Genomic DNA, 23414 nt, shown 5'->3' with positions numbered 1-23414 from the left:
GATCGGGCGCCAGAGCACCCACCGATCCCGGCCGAAAGGGTAGCAGTATAACCTCCGCGTATTCTCCGCTTACCCGCCCCGCCTCGGCCATGGATCCTCCGTCCGTACCATGTGTCAGATGCAAGTCACTAGATCTTTGTTTTCCTTGCAGTCATGTTAGCCTCACAAATCCTGCTGATTCCTGGGCTTTGCCTCGAACTAGACCAGGCTGGTATGGACAAAGCCCGGCAACCGACTCATCGCTCGAAGGATCCTGGATGACCGGCCACGCTTGACCGCGAGCGGCTTGGGCGTGTAAGCTTAATTGATGCATTACGCGTTGCAAGTGTCAGACATGTATAAAAGAAATCATTCCCAGCCATGGATCTTGTCAGGTTATACAAGTCGACCAAGGAACATAAAGCAGCATCAATCTAAATCACACATTCTTGCACTCTTGCCTCTACAAGATGCCCTCACCGAAAATCGCAATCATCGGCGCAGGCCCAGTGGGCACCACGCTTGGGCGCCTGCTCAGGCGCCAGTCCCCTTCCACATCTATTACCATCTACGAGAGCGAGCCTTCTCCAAACTACCGCAGTCAGGGCGGCACGCTCGACCTGCACACCGACACCGGGCTCGCAGCGCTCAGGGAGGCAGGACTGTGGGAAGAGTTCACGAAGCATGCCCGCTACGACGGCGAGGCTCTCCTGATGACAGACAAGAACCTCAAGCCATTCTGGCAGGTCAAGCCAAGCGCCACGCCCGAGCAAAGAGGCGGTCACCTGGGCGGGCAGCGCCCCGAGATCGACCGCGCCGCCCTCCGACAAATCCTCATCGAGAGCCTGCCAGCCGACATGATAACATGGGGCCACCGCCTGAAAGAAGTAGTGCCCGGCACGCACCCACGGGACACCAAGCTCATCTTCACCCTCGCGGACGGCAGCACGGCGACGGCGTCCGGCTTCGACCTGGTCGTCGGCGCCGACGGCGCGTGGAGCAAGGTCCGCAGCGCCCTGTCAGACGTCAAGCCGCACTTCGCAGGCGTCTCGAACCAGGCCTTCGAGATCCCCGACGCGGCGGCCACGGCGCCCGAGGTCCACGCGCTCGTCAACCGCGGCAGCGTCTTCAGCCACGCGGACGGGCACAAGACGAACCTGCAGCAGATGGGCGACGGCAGCATCGTGGTGTACCTCAACTTCCGCACCGACGACGAGGACTGGTACCGGTTCCCCAAGCGCTGCGGGTTCGACGCGACCGACCTGGAGGCCTCCAAGGCCGCGGCCCTCGAGCGGTTCCGCGACTGGCACCCGCTCATCAGGGAGGCTATCTCGCGGACCCAGGGCCGCGCCGTGCCGCGCAGCCTGTACATGCTGCCCGTGGGGTTTAGCTACGCCCACCGGGCCGGGATGACGGTCGTCGGGGATGCGGCGCACCTCATGACGCCGTTCGCGGGCGAGCGCGTCAACGTCGGCATGGAGGACGCGCGGAGGCTGGCTGCTGCGGTGGTGGCGGCGGGGGGTGACCTGGGAAAGCTGGACGACGGCGTCGCGGCGTTCGAGAAGGACATGTTCTCACGGGCTGGCGAGTTTGCGGCACTGACCGATACGATGCTGCGCACGTGGTTCTTCACTGAGGACTGTCCGCGCTCTGTCGTCCCCAAGGCTTTGTCCACGCATGCGAGCTTCTATGCGCCGAGGCTGCTAAGACCGCTTGTGGGCGGGCTCGCGTATTCTTTCTTTTCGGTGCGTCAGATGGTCAGCTGATGCGCGCTTGGGATAGGTCTTGATCTTGATCTTGGTTGTTGCAAGTGCGGCCATGTTTGTATATGCATGCAAAGGCGAACTAGTCCAGAAATTGAACATACCTTGGAATACCGTTTGCCTGGGCTATTACATCGCAATTCTTACTATAGTGTGACCCTCAGTGCACTTACTTGATTGGCCCTCACCCGCGTACTAATTTCTCACTGCTCTGGGCTCCAGTATATGAGCACACATATTCTCCCGTTTTCCCTACCTAACGACGACCCATCGTGGAAGGATTCATCTCAACTGCCGGGCCAAGGGGAGGGAAGTGGAGCTTGCCCCGGACTCTAGCGTTATCCCGCACTTTTGATAGCGTCTTTCTCTCTCTCACTTCTCGAGTATTTTGACGTTCCCTGCAGTCCCGTGTGTCTGGTTATGTTCCACACTTGCTGTTGATAACAACATGGACAAATATCAGCCTTGCGGCGTTCACTTGGTCGGTAGCATCTGCCTCCCCTCTGCTGAAGAGGTCTTCCGCAAGACCACATCGATCCTACCAGGCCGCCTGCGGCGCATCCCGGACGGGGAGACCGAGCACCGGCAGCAATTCTGCGCATTCCAGCGGGATGTCTTCATAGAAGCAGGAGCATCGCAAGCCCTGCGCAAATACGATGCAGAGCGCAACCCACTTCCTTCCGACCCCGTCCCGGCGGAGGAGGTGGAGCAGCTGTTGCAGCACCTCCGCGAGCACCCCTTGCACACGAGATATGACACGCACGCCATCGAGTCGTACGCCCTTTTCAACCAGCTCCGCGACGAGGGCGTGATCGCGCCGGGGGTGCGGTTTCAAGTCAGCCTGCCCACGCCTATCAACGTGATGACCATGATCGCGCCGCCGTATCAGGCCGCGCTCGAGCCGGTCTATGAGGCCGCGTTGTTGCGGGACCTGCGCCGCATAGAGGCGGTGGTGCCCGCTGGCGACCTCGCTGTGCAGTGGGACTGCGCGATCGAATTTGCCATCCTCGAGGGGCTCGAGTACCCTTTGTTCCGGCCTTGGTTTGCGGGCGAGGGCCGTGACGCCGCGGCTCTGCGGGCGCACGTCGACGCGGCGCTGGTGCGGCTCGGGAGTGCGGTCGGGGCAGACACCGAGCTCGGGTTTCACCTCTGCTATGGCGATATCGGCCACCGCCACTTCTGCGAGCCGCGCGATATGGGGTTGCTGGTCGACGTTGCGCGGGCGTTGCTGCGGGATGTTGGGAGGCGGGTTGCTTGGCTTCACTTGCCTGTGCCCAAGGGGCGCGACGACGATGCATATTTCGCCCCGCTGGAAGGCCTTGTGCCAGTCATCGAGGAGGGCCAGACCGAGATGTACCTCGGTTTGGTGCATGTGGATGATGAGGAGGGGACACACAGGCGGATCGAGGCAGCCTCCAGGGTGCTCAGCGCTTTTGGAGTTGGCACTGAGTGTGGAATGGGGAGGACTCCGCCCGAGCACTTTGATTCCATCATGACCGTATCTGCCGCTGTTTCCTCTCCCGTTAGCAGGTCTACTTAACTAAACTAACCTTCACTTGTTTTGAACTGAGCTATGCGCGAGACAGACTCTGTTGTGCGCACTCGCTCCTCGTGAATTTCACTCATTATGTTCCAGCTTCACATCTGAGATGCAGCTCTCTCGGAAAGCCTCATTGCGGAGTCTGGTACTGTCGTCATTCCCAAGATATCATGCGATATAGCCAGGCGGTAGAGGAGTGGGAGATCATAAAGCACCTTTCTCCGTTGAAACCTCGCACAGGACAGGCGATATACCAGACGGCGCTTGAGACCCTTCGGTCTAGATACGCAGTCCCTTGGGCTCTTGCCTGTGTGAAAAGATGGTCTTCTAGCGTGCTATATGTGATGTCGTCGTGTACCGATTCAGGTGGCCAAAGCTAGAGGACAACCGAAGACATGGAACCCATACCGTTGTCCTCGCCTTTAAGAGAGTTCGCTCTGGTGTGGCATTTTCGCAAGGCTGCAGGGTCGATTCTCTGTACATGTTGGGCTAAGAAGCTGCGCGCACAGCTAGTCAAAGAGTCTGGCGTGTATGTATGCCGGAATTCGTGTCTCAATGTCCCGCGATGGCGCCATCAATTCGTGTTTTGAGAATGGCATGGCTCGTTGCCAAGAGACTTGAGGAACACGGCTGGAAAAGCTGACGATTGATGGCGGCCAGCTTCGCCTTGCTGTGCATACAAGTGACTGCCTCCCCCAGCTTGCAGCCCTATTGGTAGGAACGAGATAATCCGAGAGACTGGCTGGGTGCGTTCTGATGTGCGATCTGCCGGTCGAAAAGCGGCATTTGGGGTTAGCTGACGCAGTGACACACGCAGGTCGAGAAATTACACAACGTCTGTGGGCATGGTCCCGGTTGGAAGGGGGGGGGGGCTGGCTCATGCACGTGCTGCTAAGACTGTAGAGTAACCCGCTTGCGGCGCACAACATGCTCAATTTCTAGTTTTGTGTCGCTCTTTTTTTGTTATGGTTTTTTTGTCTCTCGCACGTGTCGGAGTCCTCAGCAGCTTGAAGAAGACGTATGGCGCAGATTCAGGCGGTCAGAAGCGTCGCAGTGACATGAGGATACTCGAACAGAGCTTTCGATAAAAATCTTACCGACAACACTCTCGAGATCGTGACTGCTGATAGAGAAGACTTTAATATTTTAGACGGAAACAGGGAGGCAGAAGGACGCGGCAAAGGAATTGGCTTTTATGGGGATTGGATGGCCAAGCAGTGGACTGATGTTAGACCAGGGGCAAGAGTGCTGATCTCCCGATTGTCCCTGGGCCTCAACCGTTACGAAGGGCATGCGACAGGAGGGCTCTCTCTAACCACAGACCAGGTGTCTCTTATCGCAATGGTGAAATGAAAGGCGCCCGAGCAGCAGTATCTGGCATGAACACGCCCATCCGTATTCGGCCGTTGGGCGTTCTAGTCCAACGTCGTCGCAAGAGCCGACTAGGTACTCCGTACAGTTGTGCCTCCTTGGTGTGCTGGCACCCTGTCCGTTGGGGAGCTTCTTCACCTGGTGCGAGGGGCAAGCAAAACGAGCTCGAGAAAAAAGCCTTGGAACGAAAATGATGGAGCCTGGGCGAAGCTTTCGGCGGGTGGTAGCCGGTGGGCCAATCGCGGGGCAATCAGCCCTGGGGACCCCAGAAGGAGGGGGTGCATGACAGCGGACCGACGGGCACTACTAAAGCCCTAGCAAGCCTAGGTAGGCCAGGTAGGTGACAACGTGGAATGGTGTGGAGCAGGGCGAACTGGCCCAATGTTAACCGTGCAGCCGTGATGGAGCGAGAGAGACAGGGCATGGGCAGCCTGGTTAGTCATCCATAGAGCAGGCCAGTGAACACAGCAGTAGCAACCATACCAATGCAATTAATTGATTGTTGAATTCCCTAGCTGCCTAGCTGATAAATATGCCAGACAGCGATACAATGGAGAAACAGATCAAAGAGTTCGGACGAATGTGGCCGAGTTCCCCGGTGGGCTCGAGACCTGGCGGAGCTGGCCGTGGAGCCTTTCCCCAGCCTGCAGCACATCAGCAGCAGCAGCAGCAGGATAGGTAATAAGTGTCTCAGGTTCCGAAGAAACAACGGAAGGGTAGAGAAACAGACATACTAGCCCTGTGGTAGTGGAATCTGTGCACCAAGGTAGGATGGGCCAGCTTTGACTGCCCCTTGTCTAGGCGGTCCTGGCGGTTCGGGATCGCTTGTCTGCATTTCTGCACCCCAATTCCTGCATCTCAAAGGCTTCTTCCCTGTATGCATCCATTCTGTGCATAATGCTGGCCGAGTCCGTGGGGAACGGTAACCCGAGACGAGACACTACGGGAGCGTGTTCCCTTCTGGGCCCTGGTGAGACAGAGGCAATAATCGTCAACTCGACAACTCGGGTTGAAGAATATCAAATGTGGACGGACGGCAAAGAACAGGTGTCAGACAAGGCGAGCTTGGCATGATTGAGCCTTGAGCCTAGGACTGTCAGTCTGTCTTGTCTGTCAGTCTGTCAGTCTGTCTGTCAGCCCGTTCATCTGGAGAGGATGCAACGTAATGCGATGCAATGCAATGCCGCAGGCCAATCAAACAATGTCACTGGTCTTCGAGCCACTCAATATCAGTCAATCGACAACACCTTACCCAGGTGGTGGTGATGAGAGGAACTGGTGCCCCCAACAACCAGTCCCAGACTGCCAGAGGAGCTCCAACCCCCAGCCCAGGTCCCAGAAAAAAAAAGGTCCCTTGTTGGTCTTCAAGAAACGGCAGATGGTCATTGCCCCACCCCACCCGTCGTCCCTTCCCAGGAACGGACTAGCCGTTTTCTGATCCGCGGCTTCCCAGTGGCTTGTGGCGTGTCCATGTCTCCCCGCACCCCTGTCTGCAGCGAATAGAGCTCCAGCCTTCTGGCCAGCAAGTCGAGAGCGAGCGAGACCACCCTGGGCTGTTGCATGTGTATTCCGATCCGCTACTGTATGCTGCTGCGGTGCTGTTGCTGTACGGGGGGTGCTTGCCGGATGCTGGATGCTGTATCTATGCCACCCACACACACCACCTCACCTCCTCGCTGGGCAAAAGCTGGGCAGTAACGGTGGTACGCACCAACAAGCAGAGTCCCATGTTGCAGTACCCAGGGTAGGGCAGACAGGCCACCACTCATAGCAGCAGCCACCTTGACTCTGGATTTGTTTTCCCATTCTTCCCCCATCACCACCACGGCCACCACCACACCATCGGGTCGACGAGAAACCTCTAGAGATTGTCTCTATTCTCGCTTCTCTCTCCTTCTACTCCCCGCCTTCTTTCCCCTCCCCTCTCTCTCCTCTCTGTCACCCTCGTCCCCGTATCGCCCAGCACACGGCGTTTCTGAGGGACCCTCAGTCGGAGTGTTGACCGTTCCAGGTTCCCCCTTCTCTAACCCCCCACCACCAACCTCTTCCTCGACAGCTCTCTCTTCCCTCTTTTTGCGACCCGCCCGGACGACGACGAGTGGCTGTTTCCTGGCCTCCCAAGGACAGCCCAGTCACCACATCCCAAGCGCATCGAGCCTTGATCACCCCTCGACTGCCACACTTCCCAACCCCCGACTTCGCTGTCTTCATCATCGGCCAGGTCGTTGGTGGCTCCGGTCCCCAGACTCCGTCGCATCGCATCGCATCGGAACGAACACTCGACCCGCTACCCTCCTCCCTCGAGACCCTGCACCCACGCTCTAATCGGTCCTCGCACGGTATTCAGCCACCCGACCAGGCACTCACATCGTTGTGGAATTGATAGAAGCTGCCGTTGTACAGCCGCACGTACACGCATAATACATATTCTTGAGAAGGTTGTTCAGTGCGCGACAACGATTCTCTTGGCAGCACGTCCGTTGTGTCACCTCGGCGACTTCTGGGAAGCTCCTCGTATCAACACAACAACCTTGGAAGGTCGGCAGCACACAGTGTTTACGGCGCCGCCACTCTGCCGGCTTTTTTTGTTTGTTAAAAAAAAGTAGGTGGGTAGTCAGTCTTCTTGTACCGTCATTCAACCTCGAGATCTCCCACGCATCGCGCGACCAGCAGTCACTCGCGCCGGATAATCGCACTGGCCGGTGGACAGCTGGCTGGACGAGGCCCTTCCCGACTCCGTTTGGCTCGACAAACGTCAGCCTTGGTCTGCGTCGCAATACTGATCTGCCCCCCCCCCCCCCAGCACCAGCACCCGCACCCGCACCCAAACCTCCGTCCCAAAGCCTAAGCCGGGTCGTACAGTACCTTGGGCCAACGCACCCAGGCCGCCACCCACTCACAGCACGCCATTTCCGTACCTTCTGCCAACCGTTGCCTGTTCCAGTCTAGCCCACCATCCGCTGCGACAGGGTTCAACTTGTCACCGGCGCGCAGAGCAGTTCCGGGACTGTGATGGACGAAAAGGGAGCGACAACAACTGCATCCAAACCAGCTGTTGCCAGCCCCTCGACTGCACTGTCCAGCGTCTCCGACTCCAAGGGCGCTGCAATTGCCACGACGCGCCCATTGTACAGCAGCAAACTCGGCGATACAAAACCAAAAGCCCCCGAAAGTAATTCCAGTCCGACCACGAGGTGAGACACGAGACTTGTCCGGCCCCCCAAATCATTTTGGTTTTCTCACCTCCCCCTGTCACATCGCCCATTTCTCGCTTCGGACAACAAAGAACCTAAAGGCGCATGCAACATCCCCTTGCAGCAGCCTCCTCCCTCCTCCTCTCCTCCTCGCCCTCGTCGGATGCACGTGCTGGGCTCGGCGTCTTTGGCGATCCTGAATGCCTCATCCTCCTGACCAGCCCATTGTCGGTCGCACCTGTGCTTGGCGTCCCGAACTGACCAGCTCTCTCAAGACAGGCCCCCGCGCCGCAGCACAAGGCCTGGACGACTGCCAATCCCAAGATCACGGGCCGTTCGAATAGTCCTCAGCTGAAGAACAGCACTGACTCGGCCGTCACCAAGCCGGCGTTGGTCAACTTCTTCAATCGCGTGAGAGAGGTAAGTCGGTGACTGGCAGCCCTCCGGGTCGGCGTTCCCCTTGCGCCCTGGCTTCTTTGCCTCGCGCGGACCCACTCAGATCCACCCATCCCCAGCTGTGCTGTCACACCTGGCTTCAATTTCACCGCGGCTTTGGACCACCTCAGGCAACACAGCTCCTTTTGCTCCCGATCCTCCCCCCGAGCATAGCCACAGGCAACCCGTCATCTGCAGTCTGTGGCTCGCTTTCAAAGATAGAATACTCATCATCTCTGTTGACAGGGCAATCGGGTCCAGATAACCCTCGACAACGGCGCCGAGTTCGAGGGCATATATGCCAACAACCCTACGAATCCATCCAGCTGCCACTTGAAGATGGTCCAGCAGAAGAAAGCAGGCTCTGCTGACGCCATGAACGGTTCGACCAAGAGACAGCAGAACAACATGTCCTTTGCGCGGGGTAGCATCGCCGATGGTCGTGTCATGGGTGGAAACCAGAACAGTCGCAATGGTAAACAAAGCACACAATATCACCTGCGTTTTCGTACTTCATTTGCTGATTCCCCACAAAGGCAACCGGGCAGGCTTCCAGACGGACAGTGGTATCACTGGCGAGCGCTTTGGCGGGCAGCGCGAGCTCAAAAGGTGGGTCGGCGACGGCCTTGGCGACGTGGACGGTAGTCTGGAGAAGGCTACAGACAACAAGCCTTGGGACCAATTCGCGGCCAACGAGGAGAAGTTCGGCCTCAAGACGGACTACGACGAGAATATTTACACAACAACAATTGATCGAAGCCACCCGAGCTACAAGACAAGGATGGCCAAGGCCGACCAGATGGCCAGAGAGATCGAGCGCAGCAACCCCGCCTCCTCCCATGTCGCCGAGGAGCGTGTGATGGACTATGCCGGGCCAGCGGACGGGGGCTTGGACGAAGAGGAGAAGTACAGCACCTCACCTACCAAGGCACTCTTGGCCTTGCTAACAATTCTACAGATACAGCGGTGTCAAGCGGCCAGACTATCCTCCCCTCGGCAGTCAAAACCCGAACAAGTACACGCCTCCGGCGCGTCGCGCCCCGGCTGCTCAGTCAACTGTGAAGGGCGCACCGGTCGACCCTGCAATCATCTCGTCCCAATTGAGGAGCGGTCCGAGCAAGCAGCCAACACCTAAGCCCGATGAATCGAAGGTTGCGGTCCCCAACTCTACCAAGGCCCCCGCTGCGCAAAACAGCGAGCCTAAGGCTGCCGAGGCGAAGAGTGACGGCAAGGCCGAGGCGAACAAGGATGATGTCAAGCCGAAGGACACAGAAAAGAGCCAGCCCGACACGAAGTCCGCTGAGAAGCCCGCTGCGAGCTCGCGGCCTGCTGCTGCTACCGGACGTACGACCTCACCCGCAGACAAGGAAAATGCTAAGCCAACGTCCACGACGATAGAGCAGACCGTCCTGACCTCGTTCAAGAACTTCGCAAGCAAAGAGCGACAGGTGGCAGAGAAGGCTCGCAGCACCAAGGCCAAGGCAGACAAGGAGGTCAAGCTGATTGAGCTCAAGAAGTTCGCCGACAGTTTCAAGCTTGGCACGCCTGTGCCTAACGACTTGATCGGCATCATCGCCAAGGATCCCAAGAAGCAGCAGGAGATCCAGGCCAAGGCTCTCAAGAATGCCGAGGAGTCGCGCAAGGCCAAGGAGGACGCGAAGAAGGACCCTGTTGCTAAAGAGAAGGAGGTGACTGCTGCCAAACCGGGCCAGTCAAAGCCGGCAGCAGAGCAGGCTGCTTCTGCTACGGCCGGCACGCCCGCTGCCACTGCGGCCGGCGCCGCAAGCGTTGGTGCTTCCCGCTCTGGTGTTGCACCGCAACACGGAACCTCTACTGCTGGAGGCCCGAACCGTCATCCCGGCAACCGTCAGTCATATGCCCCGGGATCGTACCCTCAGCAATTCCGCGGCGACCGTTCATCTGGGCAGAATGTGCCTCGTCAACATCAGCAGCCCGGCCACCTGTCTCAACGCCTTCGCAGCGCGGAGCAGCAGAGAATGTCGCAGCCGCCTCCCCACATGCAGCCCGACATGCGCATGCCTCCCACTGGCCCCGCGAACAGCATGAACCCGTCATTCCCCCCTCGTCACGCCGGCCTGCCACCAAATCACATGGGACCGGGCCCAAGGTTGAACCCCAACACCCAGGAGTTCAGGCCAAACGCGCAGCCGTTCTATCCCACTGGGCCCAGTGCGGCCTCCAGCCCGCGCTCAGCGTTGAACAATGTCGAAGGGCATGGAAGCTCCACGCCAGTCACTGGCCCAGTGATTAAGCGTAAGATCAAGTCAATTGACATCAAGAAGTGCTTCGCGCTCAGTCATGTCATTTCTATCAAGCAGCCTCAGGCAGGCAACAATCGCGCATGGGAGGAGAACGGGGGTTTGCGGCCCCCATTCGACACCATGCCCACATGGAATAGCCTCTCCGAGGGAGACGACAAGCAGGAGAAGATCAGCTACAAGCAGCTGTTCGAGCGCCCACCCCCATACGCTGGTGCCATGCCCACCCCGAACCCTGCCCCAGTGGCACCTCAGATGCCACACCAGCACCAGCTCCCCTTCCACCTCCAGCAGGGAGCTCACGCTGTCGGGCCTCGTCAGTCACCGCACATGCCGCCACTGCAGATGCACGCCGGCCAGCCAGGGCATGCGCCTCACATGCCGTTCAACAATGGAGAGGATGCCACTAGGATGATGCCCTCGAACTCGGCGCAGTCATATGCCTCGCCCCGGCCCGGGCAGGTACCAATGGCTTATCCACACGCCATGAACTCTCCGGCGCAAATGCCTTACTCCCAGCCCGTGATGCCTGGGTTCATGGCCCCTGGCGCCCCGCAGATGACGCCACAAATGCGTAATTTCGCGCAGAACCCACAATACATGCCGCAGCAACACGCCCAGATGGGTGGAGGGCCGATGATGATGGGTCCCCAGTACATGACAGCACCTTCCCCCCTCATGCAGGGCGGTCCTCAGATGCCCATGTACGCCCCTGGTGCTCATCCGCAGTTCATGCCCCCTGGACCGGTACCCCCTCCGGCGATGCCCGGCTCTAATGGATACCCAAGCCCTGGACGGCCAGCTGCGCCGATGATGGCTCCCCAGGGGTCTCAACAAGGCCAACACATGTACGGCATGAGCCCCGGCACGATGCCTCAATACCAACAACCCGTCTTCGCGCCGCAGCAACCCGGCCAAAGTAAGTTTAACAACAACAACAATAACAACAGGCGATACAGCTCATCGGGCCGTCAATACTAACGACGTCTCGAAGTGGGCAACGTGAGAGTACATAGCAACCCTGGACCGCAGCAACTCGGCAGCAGTCCTCAACAAGTTCATCACTTTGGGCCACAGCAGCATCGAGGCAACGGGTACGGTGGTAAGAATTTCACCGGCCCGCCTCAAGGACCATCTCCGAATCACGGTGGCCCAGCCATTGCCCAGGCCCGGGCCCCTGAAGCGCAGGACGGAACCAAATGATGATGCTTTTCTTGTTTTGCCCCAGTCGATGTCGTCTTGGCCCTTGCTCGAAGGCCAATCTCAACTTGAAGTCGTTTCCCTGCATCCATATCGGGCCATGACGCTCCAGCGGTGTGCATTTCCTGTGTTATCTCTCGGATGACCGTGGCCCGGTCTACAACATGCTCATCATACGGTCATTTCTGCCATAGCGTGCCTCGACGGGCTTGGTGCAACGTTATGGCTATCTATCAATGCGGTATGAAGCATCTCAGACAGGGTCTAGGGCCATTATTCTAGACAACTTTCTCGCCTATGTGTCACGACGAGGTATCTGACGTGTGTCGATCATTGCCTCTTTGGACATCGTCGATACCGGACTGTGACAACTGCACGTGGGCGGGAATGCTTATGCGCCGGGAGGAAGCAAGGTGATCAACATACCGCCGTCTGAGCGCAGCCTAGGCGGGAGGGAGGGCTTGCCAGAGCAGTGGTGGCTTTCAGTCGGCCATGTGCAGGACATACATGGTGGAGGCATCACAGGATACTGCTATTCGAGTATCATTTTTGGTGGGAGTTGCTTGAGGAGGACGGTTGGGCACACTTGGTCGCGACCAAACGACAAGGCAACTCGCGATTCAGGGCACTGCCGGCCGGCTGCGAAGCGGACGAGATAGGTGGTGTTGGGCTGTAGATGGTCCAAACCTGGATGTTTGCGCCGCTTGTCTGTGGCGTCTGTCACCAGGAGGTTTTGAAGTATCGTGGTAGCGGTGGTAGTTGAATCGATTGTTATCAAGTGTCGACCCTTTGTTCCTTTTGACCGAACCGATGGTGACTGAGTGATATAGTATGACATGTTCGGTCTCTGTCCTCTTGTCTTTGGGCACGCGCTTAGTAAACAAGACCCTGTGTTATTCTATCACCCCTACACCCTCCCAGATCCGATTCCTATTCCGTACACGAGCATGTACGTGCTCAAGCTTCAGGACCCCAAACGCTCGCCCTCAACCAAGTGTCTTCTCAGAGGCAGGTCTCACGCTGCTATGTATGTAACATTCAGTATACGTATGCCCGCCTGTGATGTTGTCTTGAAACTGGCTCGGGTGTCTATCCCTTTTGTCCTGTGGATTTGAAGGGTATGTGTGGTTGACATGGCGTGTTGATGGTCCCACATGTCATTGAGATCAGCATTGTGGATCCATGCTGTTTTGAAAACGGAAAGGCAGAGGTGGAGTTTGTCTCTTGAGATTCTGGGGTTCTCGAAACTAGCCTCCATCCATTCAGCCCATGGGGCTGAGCTGGTCTCTGGCTGGGGCATGCGGTACGTGTAAGGGAGAGAACTGCTTCGAGGTTATGTGAGAACGACGCGCCTCCCGGGGTGACGGGAAACCACACGAGATCAAGCACTCAAATCGCCGTCTTGAGTTCCAGTGGGCCCTTGAGGCTCAGCGATAGGTGCTCCTGCCTCGGACCGCGCAAGAAGAAGACGATTTCCCTGTGCGAACGGTATATTGTCAGTGCAGGGAATATGGTGCACCTATCTGAGGAATACTTGAAGAGGGATCCCGTCTGTTGTAAGACTGGGCTACTACTGAAATGTTCACAGAAGATGTGGGAAAACAACCCCCCCCCCCCCAAGAAAAAAAAATACATCCCGTGCTCGCTACTGGCTCATGTCATGTCAAAAGACCTACACAGAAGGCACATAGTCCCGGAAAATCCCAAAGATTAGCTCCTCGAAATTGGCCTTCCCCTCAAGCACCTCCTCCCCGACAAGCCCACCCTTCAACAGCCCGTTGGCGTGCTAGTAGTTAGATCCCAGACTCATTCAGCCCTGACAATCAGCCCCGTCGATTATGGACTGCCCAGGCGGCTGGTTGCCCCAGTTCTTGTCCTGATTGGTAGGTAGCCTGCCCAACGCCGTCTGCGAAGGCGGCGGCGGCGTTCGCGGACCTGTCAGTCTTGAACGCTGGCGCTAGCGATGGCGTGGGAGTCGGGCACGGCGTTGGAACCAGCAGAGCAACGCCTAGGAAGAGGCTTTTGGTCTAGGGCCCGTTGAGGTCGCAGGGGTAGTGGGAGGGGGAGGGTGCGATCTGTTTTTGTTCGGTGTCACTGGCAGGCAGTTCGTATAGTGGAAAGGCAATAGTGAGCTTGGTGGCCAAAGGAGAGAGAGGCTTCAAATCATGATGTTGCTTGTGGCCTTGTGAACAATGTATTCATAAATCTCCATGTTGGGCGAATCAAGCTCAATGGTGTTTATCATGCTCGAAACCATCCCCATCCAACGCCAAGTCTGAAAAAGACCCAGTCCTCCTTGATCTCCTTGGGCACATCCATGGATCCGTGATTGAGACACCCCCATCAGCCAGATCCTCAAAGTAGAACTCCGTCCCGTTAGCATCGCGCCGGAAACCTGGACTCAAAGCCGGTGTGAGCAGTACTTCTTGAACTTGCCCGAGTTGGAAAAACAAAAAACCATGTGGAGCACAGGTCTCGCTTGCGGGGGAGAAGACGTCAAAGTATCAGAAAGCTTGCGGGCATGCTCATCTTGGAACCCGTCGAGGTTTTCCGCCTGGGAGATTGATATGCTCGACGGTGATGGTGCCGCCGTTATTGTAGACGGGCTTGAGCTCCAGCGAGCGGGTGCTGTCGGTGTTGGTGTTGGATGAGGCAGGTGCAGCGAGGGCGATCGATGCTCGCCAGGGCGTCCAGCAGAGCGATGTTGAATGAAGACCTTATGAATGGGGGAGCCTGTTTCAAGAGGACTCGGAGGCTGCGATTATGGTACGATGAAATAGTTTGATTTCCATCCCGTCGAAAACATCGACTCGTGATACAATTCTTGCTCATCGACATATGAGCACTGGCATACTAGGAACGTTGCCCGTGCTCATTGCCGTCAACCTCAAATTATAATTCTTCATATCGACTGTGTGCAAGTGAGAATTCATGGCGTATTTATGAACGAAAACGCATTGCTAGTAAGGGGAGCTGAGGTTGCTGTGTTATTTCTACGTAAGTATTTCTTATGCACACCCTTTACAAGTAGTTTATGAAGAATTTCCTAATCACATAAATATGAAACAACCCTCATTCATTCCCCGACATCTGGTCTCTTCAGGCAGCAAATAATGGTTAACTAGTTCCATAGGTGACTAAGTCGGCTTCAACCTGAGACGGTGGACAGTCAACGTCACTGTCTACGAAGGAGACGTCTACCTTACAGCCTACAGCCACACAGAATGCAAGCGTGGATGATATGATGTTACCATCTCACACAGGTAATCCTTAGACAACTCCGTGGACCCCCGGTCACACATAACTCTAGGTACTATCTACCACTTATTTTACCCTACTCAAGAATCTCTCGCGCCAAGCCGAAGACATCGCAGAGTCTCGTGGTGTCGGGAGATATGTTATGCGAGGGGAGAACAACGGATTCGATCAAAGAGGCAGGTGGCATCCCAAGGGAATAACTTGGTAGAAAGAGGCCAAAGGAAGGAAGACATACCCCGCTCACATCTAGACCCGGCCAAGCGATGCTTGTGGTGGGGGAGGAGGAGGAGGAGGAGGAGGAGGAGCCTGGGAGAACCACGCAGGGGAACCACAGCAGGCTCTTCGTGGAATCCCGTCAGCAGTTATGGCCCCGAGTCTTTTTTTTTTTTGCCCATCAAGTGGCCTCCTAGACGGCGGCCACGACTTTGAGGGGGCTTACTATGCGGGGGATTCATGTGTTAACTGGGCAAGTTTGCTGCACCAGTACACCGAGATCGTGGGTGTGGGCTGCCTCGGGGAAAAAGGGGGGGGGGGAGCATGGCAGATACCCTGTCGAAGCCGAGGAGCCGTGCCAACATCAGCCCACTATTTTGAAGATGTTCAAGGCTCTCCTTGAGAACCCAACCGCATAAACGGCCGAGTGTGCGTATCGAGTGGATCCCCGTTGTCAGCTTCCTTCCGCAGGCTGTCCGAGGCCACTTGGCCCTGGCCGCGAGTGTAGGAGGTCAGAGAAAGGCCGCGGCACCACGTCACATGCTGGCCTGTGTTAAGACCCAGTTGCCAGGACCCACTGAGAGCCTGTCAGCTTGGAAGGGGAGAGGGACATGAGCTTGTTCGATGTAGCCCTTTGGTACTTCCTGTCCAAAGTGCACTTGGCGGAGTGGCCGCTGCCAGATGGCGCCCAACATTGAGAGCCTTTGGTAGGCCACCGAGCACGCGAGATGCGACGAGGATGCACCCCAGCTGGGCTGTTACCTAAACAGCGCATCGTAATAACTCCATTGAGAACGATTGGCGATGACGAGAGCTCGCGCAGACCGCATAGGACGAATAGGACGACTCTTGTCCGACAGGGATGGCTGAGACTGGCGGCCGAGGGCCTGGCCAGAGGGCGTTTGTCGAGGCGGGCCTGGGCTTGTACTCGGTAATGCTTGGCTTATAGGACTCGCCCAGGCCCACAAGACACAGGCAACAGACGGGCCGACAGTGGTAGGATGACCAGGAGTCTGGAGAATACAATGACAATATTCTAGGCGGACTGGGGGTGGGGGCCAACGGTGCCGTGGGTTAGGCCCAGAATGTCGTGTCTACCGTCCAGACCGTCAGGCCGTCCTGGCTCTCGTGATAATACGGATAGTAGAGCACTTGGGGACATGGGGTCGTCGTGGCGAAGGGACGGCGATCTGGGCACAGCCTCGTCGCTAGCCGGGTGTTGTAATAAGGGAGGCTCACAGCATGGCAATCAGTCAATGCGATGCCAGCGTAGGGCGTAGGCACAACCGGCACACAAGTTCCCCCAGCCCCCAGTGCTACGGACCCTGTCTCCTTTCCTGGTTGTGAAACAAGGGTTCCCGGGAAGGGCAGGGGTATCCCGAGGAGACGACACGACAAATACCAGCAAGATGTGGGTTAGACCGTGGTCACTGGGCACGCAGACAAATGGAGGCCTCGGGATCTTCCCCATTGCGGATCTCGGATGAGGTCGATCGCACAATGCGGATTGTTGCCGGCGGAGTGGTGGGCCCCATTGGTAATAACGAACACGACCAGGGTTCACCTGCTGCTGCCGCCGGCGGAGGCAAGCGCAGCTCGTGTGAGCTCGGACGCCAGCCGGGCCAGCAAGATCGGATTTTATTCATGGGCACAGTCTACGAGTCGAGGAAGTGGAAGTCGAAGCGGCGGCAGTGGTTGTGATGGCGCGTTCGTTTGGCGCGGGTTGCCAGTCGCCTGACCTGAGACGGGGTCCATGTCCAGGTCTGTGTGCCCATTGGCTGGCGGTCTGGTGGGCAGCTGAGGCATTTGGGAGAGGTGGTAGCGTCTGCAGACCATAGTGGCAAAGAGAATGGGATGGATGGATGTTTCGTTTTAAAGCCGTCGTCTTATACGTGAACTCGGGACATATTGGCCGGTGCCAAAGGGTTCGTCTTGGCCATTTTATGCTTTCGTTCCGCGATGGGAGATGCGATGCCAAGCATGGGGCGGCGACTGGCAGATGGAGCTTGTCGGCAACTGAGTTGGGACTGGGACAGTCGGCAACGTTACACGCTACACGCCGTAGGGGCTGTTGATGAAGAGAGGCAGCGGGTTCCATGGTACGAAAGGGTTCAAGACATCTTTTGCACCTGTCACACGAGTCAAATGGCCTGCGCGGTCCACTATGGCGGCTGGCTGCAGTGGGGCCGTGAAGATCAATCGCATGGCATCGTGTCGTGTCGCGCTGAGCCGCAGGCCCTCAGGCCCTCAGGCCGTCTTGGAGAATGGTGATCCACCTCGGCAGCTCGGTCATGGCTTCGTGATCGGATCTTCGTGATCGGACGTGTCGCCAGGCAGACTCGATGCCGAGGGCACACTTGTGATGAACAAGAAACAACCGGTCGAGCGGGCTGGCAGGCAGAGTGTTTCGTGGGCAGTCGAGGTGGTGGTGGTATTGGTGGTGGTAGTAGTAGTGGTATTGGTGGTGCATGTTTCAAGTTCAGTCGTGTGCCGCGCAAGGCGGTTGACGAGAGAGGGCAAAACCCCAACTCGGTCACCTGGTTTGTGAGGTGGTCTGCAGCGTGGACGTCGACCCCTCGCAGGAATTTTACCGCCCCCAAGCATTCGCTGGCCCTGCTGGCCCGGCCAGTGATCTGCCTGCAACAGGGATCAGCCCAGGGGGGCAGGGGGCAGGGGCCTGGAGGGTACTGGGGGACAGGAGGACTGGAGGGGTAGTCCGCTGCACAGCAGAGGAGGAGCAAAAAAGAGGGATGGCGCCATGGGTTGAGCCGCCTTCCGTGCTAGCTGCAGTTTGCAGTAATGCACTTCGGACAGGCACACAGACAGAGCATTCCTTCCTTTTTTCCCACCGTGGCTGCCGTGCTAGGCCAGACTAAGCTTAATTGAAGCCCCTGAATCCCTGACACAATCCTGGTGCGACGGCCAAAAGACGTGCAGGTCGAGTAGCGCCTGTCATTGGCGGCTACTCTTTCCGCCTCTGTGTCTTGGAAGCTGCGGGATCCAGGTACGATGTCTTGCTGATTGGCCCAGAAGCGCCCTCCTGCGTTGGTAGCGTGGCAGCACGCACCATCGGATCTTTTTCCAGGACTGGTCCCTGATCCATCCCACCCTGCTCTGACCAGTTCTGACCAGTTCTGACCAGTCCTGACCAGTCTGCCAGCCCGACCCCTCCCTCCCCTCTTCTGACTGCTTTGCTGCTGTGCACTTTCTTCTTCTTCATCACCGCACAGAAAGAAACCTGCCAAGGATCGAAACAGAAGAACAGACGAAAGCACGAAAGGACACCCATGTTTCCGCGCCCGCACAAAACAACCCATCAGCTCCGTTTGCTTCAGACTATGCCCACTGACCTGGCACCACGCACTGCCATTCGTGATGTCCAACCCACGCCCTAATCAACTAATTACCTTGGTCGACGGGTCATAGCGATCATCCCATATTGTTATTGTACATGGACACTATGACAATCAATATACGTGGGGAGCTGGCAGTCCTGGCAGTCCACAACCACCACCACAAGCCGCGGCCCAAGAAAAAGAGCTGCCCCTCCGCGATGTCACCTTGGCCCCATATCCCTGCCTCGCCTTCCGTACCCAGCAGTCAGCCCCAGTCGGCACGGCGTACCCCTGAGCTGAGCAGGGAGGCAGGGAGGCTGACTGCTTCTCACGGTACCAGTCCATCCTTCTCTTTGTTTGCCGCTCAGTGGGCGTCGGGCAGTCCTGGCAGGAGGGCACGAGGGGCAACCTGCCACCGGCCCAGGTCCAATCGTCGTGGTCAACTTCCTTGCTACCGACAGCAGGATCCTCTCGTCAGGGATGGCCGTGACACAGAACTGGCCCAATATGGAAGTCCACATGCCGCCTAGTGGCGGTTATCTGCATCCAAGTGGCCACGGCAGATCCTGAAGCGAAGGGGAATAGGAGGTTAGTGCTTCTTCTGCCCTTCCATTTGCTGTGCTCTCTCTGCTGCTCCTGGTCAAAAAAAGAAAGAAAAATGATCTGCAGACTCGCACTACTGTTGTACCCAGGTACCCAGGTACCCAGGTGCCGCGGTAAGTCCGTGCTCGTGCTGCCTGGGTGGGGTGGAACCTGCAGACCTGATCGGCTCACCTTGTGGTCTGGGTCGTGATGTCCCTTGCTAGCCTGACCTCCATGTCCTCCTGAGACATAAGAGAACGAGCCTCTCCCTCTCTCTTCTTGTCGGATGCCCTCTTTTTTTTTTTCTCGGCTCACCATCTCGACATCATCTGTCTGTTCTTGCTCTTGCGCAACGAGGTTCATTGCATTCCTTATCTTTGACCTCTCAAGCTTCTTCTCTTCTTTCCCTCCTTCCAACGGCCAAGATCCGCAACTCTCAGATTAGCCCGGTGCTGTCTCCCTGCCTCCCCACGATTACGTCTCTTTGTCTCACCAACAAGGGACTTCACATTCCTTCCAACTCGGAAAAAAAAACCACCACAAGGCGGTCGATCTCTCAAACAAAGGCTTTGTTCGTTGATTCATTCAGCTGGACAATATCTGTCTTCTTGTGGTCACAAGAAGCTCTGACTCGACCCCGGCCACCAACACACATTCATTGTCATATCAACTGCCACAGGCTGGTATTTGACTCGATAAATATCTGGAGATATTTTCGAGATCCACTCATTCAAGAGATCTGACAACAGTCGCGAAAAGCTCGAGCATTCGATACAGAAAACTTGGACTTGCCCAGGACATCATATATCTCATCACCACCAGACAAAATGCGTTCCACCACATCCGCTACTCTCCTGGCTGCCCTGGCGGGCTCTGCCTCGGCCCACATGATGCTTTCATACCCTCCCCCTCTGAACAGCAAGTACAACCCCTTTGCGAACTCGGGCTCCATCGACTACTCCTACACCGCGCCTCTCGCTGCGGACGGATCCGACTACCCTTGCAAGGGCTACCAGAGCGACCTGGGCACTCCTGCCGGTCAGCCAACTGCCACCTTCGCCGCCGGTCAGCAAGGCAACATCACCGTTGTTGGCGGTGCTGCCCACGGCGGTGGCTCGTGCCAGATTTCTCTCTCTACCGACGGCGCCAAGACCTTCAAGGTCATCCAGTCCATCATCGGAAACTGCCCCGTCAACGGCGAGGGAAACTTCGACTTCACCGTCCCCTCGGACGTCCCTGCAGGAGACCATGTTCTGGCTTGGTCATGGAACAACCGCATCGGCAACCGTGAGTTCTACATGAACTGCGCCGCCGTCACCATCACCGGCGGCAGCTCCAAGCGGGATGAGGTCACCGAGAAGCGGGCAGCTGCCTTCTCTTCCGCTCCCGACATGTTCGTCGCCAACATTGGTAACGGCTGCTCAGTAGCAGAGGGCGGCGACGTCAAGTACCCCAATCCTGGTGATGCTGTCATCGACAACAGCGACAACCCTGAAGCCCCCTCGGGAAACTGCGGTTCCTCGGGCTCCTCCAGCGGCTCTGGCTCTGGCTCTGGTGCTGGTGCTGGTGCTGGTGCCGCGCCTGCGCCTGCGCCTGCGCCCGCGCCGACCTCGAGCACTGTCGCTGAAGCAACCCCATCGTATGTTACCCTTTACCTCCTCCTTCCCCTGCTGACTTACATCTATCTCCATTGATCTCATGCTTACACTGCTTGCAGTCTTGGTGGTATCTTCGCAACCGTCTCCGCCTCTGTTGAGGCCCCTCCCGCCGCAACCCCCCAGGCGTCCACCACCCTCTCGACCGTCACCAGCGCCGCTGCCACACCTACCCCAGAGACCGCAGCCCCTCCCGCAGCTGCCCCGGCTCCTGGCGGCTCTGGTGCGACCACTGAGGGCTCTGCCTGCTCAAACGAGGGCGAGTGGAACTGTGTTAGTGGCAGCTCCTTCCAGCGCTGCGCCTCGGGCAGATGGAGTGCCGTTCAGAGCATGGCTGCGGGCACCTCCTGCGAGGCTGGTGTCGCTGCCAACCTCAAGATGATCAGCGCCAGGAGGGCCGGACGGTTCCACGCGCGCCGCTTCGCCGCCTAAGACCTAGGTCACAAGGAGAAAGAGAAAGGACCCTCAGGCTTAGGGTATTTGTGTGACTAGGGCTCTTTGCTAAGGGCATCACGGTGTGGAAAAATTCTATTCTTGGACAAGCCATTTAGGCAATTTTTGTATTTCTGGTTCGGCTTTTTTATGATACCTTGGGCATGTTTGGCATTCTGCATCACTGGAGTGGGAAAAAATCAAACCACATCTTTTTGAATGGATTACATCTATGGCAGCGTTCTCGCTTGCTTCCAACTCAACTGCTCTGCATGCTTTGCTTCCTGTGATAGTGACCTACTTGAACATCTCTTGAAAATGTTGTATATCGTAATATCTCTGGGTGAGCCATATTATTGGACTACGTGGCAAACAGAGTTTTAGCCTGGTAGAATCAATTGTCTTCATCACCCCGGCTCTAATCTACAATACGAATTAATTGTGAGAGGGGGAGGGCATGGCACGGGGCCGGCAGTCACTCCGGGGAGAGCGCCCGGCTTGTTTCACCAAGATTGACGTGACGTGCCCTTCTCCCCCGGCGGAGGGTCAACGCGGACGTCCTATAGGCCGGCTGCTGAGATTGTGTCGCGGAGGGACCAAGACACTACAGTACTACACCAGCCAACCACCGGCGAGAGCACAGCCCAGCCCAGCCCAATGTCCGTCCGCCCGCCCGTCCCCTTGGGGAATGGACGGCCGCTAGAATGTTCTGGTCTGGTCCTCCCCACGTCCTCCCTTGATGTGGATGGACGTTTCTTCAGCAGCAGCGCCGCGGCACGCGGCCGATGTGGCCGAGCCGAGGCCTCGGTGGGCTTTTTTTTTTTTTTTGGGCCTGCGGCACGTATTGTCTGTCTATCTCGCTTTGCCCGCCTGGTTGTGGAATGTGTCCTTGCCTGGGTTTTGGGGACCTCCCTTCGTGGCAGCTAGCTACCTAGGTAAGCTGCCTGGCTTGTGCCGCACCGCGGTTCGTTTTTGGCTTGCTGTTCAGTGGTGTAATAAATACAGCGCGGACGGTGTATTTTTATGTCTATGGCTTGCTGGGCTGATTATCGTTGTTCTGGCCCTTTCACGTGTCATGCCTTGGCCTGTCTTGACGATGCTGCGTACCCTATGTCGCCCACCGCGGCCCCCCCTAATCTTCTATGCGTTCTCCCAGCCTCGATACGGCGCGTGAGATGACCAATTTTGTGGTTGTAGAGCCTGCCTGCCCCATGAAGAGCCAGCCACACCTGCGCGTCCATCACTCCCTCCCTCTGGCTGGTGACCGCGTGCTACTTCCGACCCCCCCCCTCCCACGTTGCGAGTTAATGCTTTATACACCCATATTTTCACTTGAATATACGATATTCTGCTGTTTTAAAGCCTTCTTGTACATAGACATACTATTCAAGTTTATAATAGACTGAAGATCAATACCCAGGTACTCCTTCTTACCCTCATCTTTAATGAGAGCTTTAGCACTTTCGTCTCTGCTTTCTTATATCATACAGTGGCGTGATATACAGGCAGTGACGAGGCTCTTGTCGGTCATATGCGCAGTCTGGATGAAATTCCTAGGTAATCAGGGTTAGTCGCAGAGCTCCTTGCCGTCTCGCATAGACAGACATGCGGTGGATCGCGGAATCTATCTCTTGTTTTCTTGTCTTCTTCTCGTGTCTTGCTTTGTTCTTTTTCTGTGGATGTAACGAAGATCGCCATGCATCTTCTCTTTTGGGCACCACGACGGCGCCAGCTAAAAGTTGATGGCAGCTAATGACGGTTTATGTCAGCACAAACCAGAGTTTGAAATGCTTCCAGGGACGAATTTCCCCCGAAAGGTGCCCTCAAATGGAGCTCAGGTGCGCCCACCGCGACCCTTTCCGTTGCTGTGCTTTTGGACTCTTGCAGTCTTTTTCAACTTGGACTGTGTGGACTATGTCAAAGGCACGTCTGAGATCGGATCAGCTATTGGTCCCGACCCCAATTCTACCCTAATTACTGTCGGGAAGATTAATTTGCATCATCTTGACGAATTCTCACTTTCCAATCCTGGGGAATTTTCTATTGCTGAACAGGATAAGTGAAAGATACACTGTCTTACTCATCGAATGGATTGATGGTGTAGCTGAACGGCGAGGGATTGGCTGGATATATGACTTTGATGTCAAGTACAGCATGAAACCAGGGCCTATCTGGAAG

At 56.9% G+C, this 23414-nt stretch overlaps 3 protein-coding genes across 3 annotated transcripts; all 3 read left to right on the top strand.

Annotated features, from left to right (window-relative positions):
* Nucleotides 1–449: 449 nt before the first annotated feature.
* On the top strand, nt 450–3282 carry KVR01_005960 (uncharacterized protein; the record flags this gene model as incomplete). The annotated part of the gene is made up of 2 exons (XM_044793279.1): nt 450–1736; nt 2206–3282. 2 exons carry the CDS (start codon nt 450–452, stop codon nt 3280–3282), a joined length of 2364 nt encoding a protein of 787 aa, XP_044644763.1.
* Nucleotides 3283–6206: 2924 nt separating this feature from the next.
* On the top strand, nt 6207–12546 carry KVR01_005891 (uncharacterized protein). The gene is made up of 6 exons (XM_044786960.1): nt 6207–7259; nt 7457–7847; nt 8123–8267; nt 8529–8757; nt 8819–9188; nt 9241–12546. Exons 2-6 carry the CDS (start codon nt 7666–7668, stop codon nt 11540–11542), a joined length of 3228 nt encoding a protein of 1075 aa, XP_044644694.1. The 5' UTR covers nt 6207–7259; nt 7457–7665; the 3' UTR covers nt 11543–12546.
* A 5866-nt stretch (nt 12547–18412) lies between these two features.
* Nucleotides 18413–21494, top strand: KVR01_006463 (uncharacterized protein). The gene is made up of 2 exons (XM_044793283.1): nt 18413–20788; nt 20867–21494. Exons 1-2 carry the CDS (start codon nt 19977–19979, stop codon nt 21234–21236), a joined length of 1182 nt encoding a protein of 393 aa, XP_044645266.1. The 5' UTR covers nt 18413–19976; the 3' UTR covers nt 21237–21494.
* Nucleotides 21495–23414: the final 1920 nt, after the last annotated feature.

The sequence above is a fragment of the Diaporthe batatas genome (assembly GCF_019321695.1).
Source record: "Diaporthe batatas strain CRI 302-4 chromosome Unknown Contig00006, whole genome shotgun sequence".
Lineage (NCBI taxonomy): Eukaryota > Fungi > Ascomycota > Sordariomycetes > Diaporthales > Diaporthaceae > Diaporthe > Diaporthe batatas.
This window is presented reverse-complemented; position numbering and strand designations above follow the sequence as displayed.